Here is a 1,386-nt window from a genome sequence, read left to right as displayed (position 1 = left end):
GTTACACCTCTCATCTTACTAACCAACACAAACACTGGCAATCCCTTTCATTGGCTAAGGTAGTGTTCTCCAAAATATACAACAAACGCCTCTCTCTCGCTCGTACACACATTACTAAACAACATTCTTAAGCAACACTGAAAGAACTAGTTGCACCTTCCACAAACTTCCTTGCTCCTTTAAACCACCTCTTGTCTCCCGCTTGTGCCTTGCAGATGTAAAGCTTTCCATCCTTCACAGTTGCTGTGATCAGCTGGTGCTTCCCACCCTCATCTCCATCTGCAGTTCTTGTCAACACAGACAAGTAGTAGTATGGTTGTCCTCCAACTTCCGACACCGAGCTCTCCAATACGTTCGCTGTTGCCACTGCGTCCGGGTCGAACCCACCCTAATCAATATCAAGATTTTAATGAGTTCGGGTCGTTTCGGTCCAGAATAATCACAATGAAACATGTAAAGATAGTTTCGTTTTTAGTTTTCACGAGACAGAACAGAAGGGGTTGAGGATTGTGTCGGAAAAACAGAACAGAACATGTTCCTGTTTATGTTTGTATTGGTTGTAATGTGAATGCATCATTTTTCAACTCTATAATGGGAAAATTACCTCAGAAGCAGTCTTTCCAAAGTAGGCTTGTTTTCCCAGCAAATAGTCAACCTGCAAAGCCCAAATTGAAGCATGTGAATTGACTCTTCTGTTCTAGTTTCAACCAAATCTGACATGAATAACATTAACATATTTCAACAGCCAACAACGTTTTCAAACGCAAAATTGATTATGAAATATTAAAATGATGTCTTCAAGTGATTTCCAAAGTAACAAACAGATTTCAACCATTTCGAGAGTGACATCGTTAGTAGATATTGTCCGCTTTGGTCTGTTACGTATCGCCATCCGCCTCACGATCTTAAAACGGGGGAGAGGTTTCCACACCCTTATAAGAAATGTTTTGTCCCCTTCTCCAACCGAGGTCAGATCTCGCAATCTACTCTCCTAGGGCCTAGAGTCATCGCTGGCACACCACCCGATGTTTAGCTCTGATGCCATTGGTAATAGTCCAAGCCCACCGCTAGCAGGTATTGTCCACTTTGGCCCATAGACGTGCTTTCAAATCGCGATGTTGTCAAATAAGACAATATCTGCTAGCGATGGGTTTAGGCGGTTACAAATGGTATCAGAGCCAATTATAGGATGGTACGAGGCACTAGTCGGAGTAGGGCTAGACCCTCTCTATAGCAGATGCGTTTTAAAACTGTGAAGTTGCAGTGATATGTAATGGCCTAAAACGAACAATACCTACTAGCGATAGACTTAAAAAAGAAGTCGATAGATAAGGGGACGGAGATTGTTACCTGGGCAAGGAATTCTTCTGGGGAGCCATAGTCTTT

General features: G+C 42.6%; 1 protein-coding gene across 1 annotated transcript; it reads right to left on the bottom strand.

The window, feature by feature from the left end:
• Window positions 1-15: 15 nt before the first annotated feature.
• LOC111786294 (putative oxygen-evolving enhancer protein 2-2) lies at window positions 16-1,380 on the bottom strand (the record flags this gene model as incomplete). Its single annotated transcript, XM_023666606.1, has 3 exons — window positions 16-388; window positions 605-655; window positions 1,351-1,380. Coding segments are annotated over 3 exons (342 nt in total), but the record flags the coding sequence as incomplete, so codon positions are not given.
• Window positions 1,381-1,386: the final 6 nt, after the last annotated feature.

The sequence above is a fragment of the Cucurbita pepo genome, unplaced genomic scaffold (assembly GCF_002806865.2).
Source record: "Cucurbita pepo subsp. pepo cultivar mu-cu-16 unplaced genomic scaffold, ASM280686v2 Cp4.1_scaffold001336, whole genome shotgun sequence".
NCBI classification, from domain to species: Eukaryota; Viridiplantae; Streptophyta; class Magnoliopsida; order Cucurbitales; family Cucurbitaceae; genus Cucurbita; species Cucurbita pepo.
This window is presented reverse-complemented; position numbering and strand designations above follow the sequence as displayed.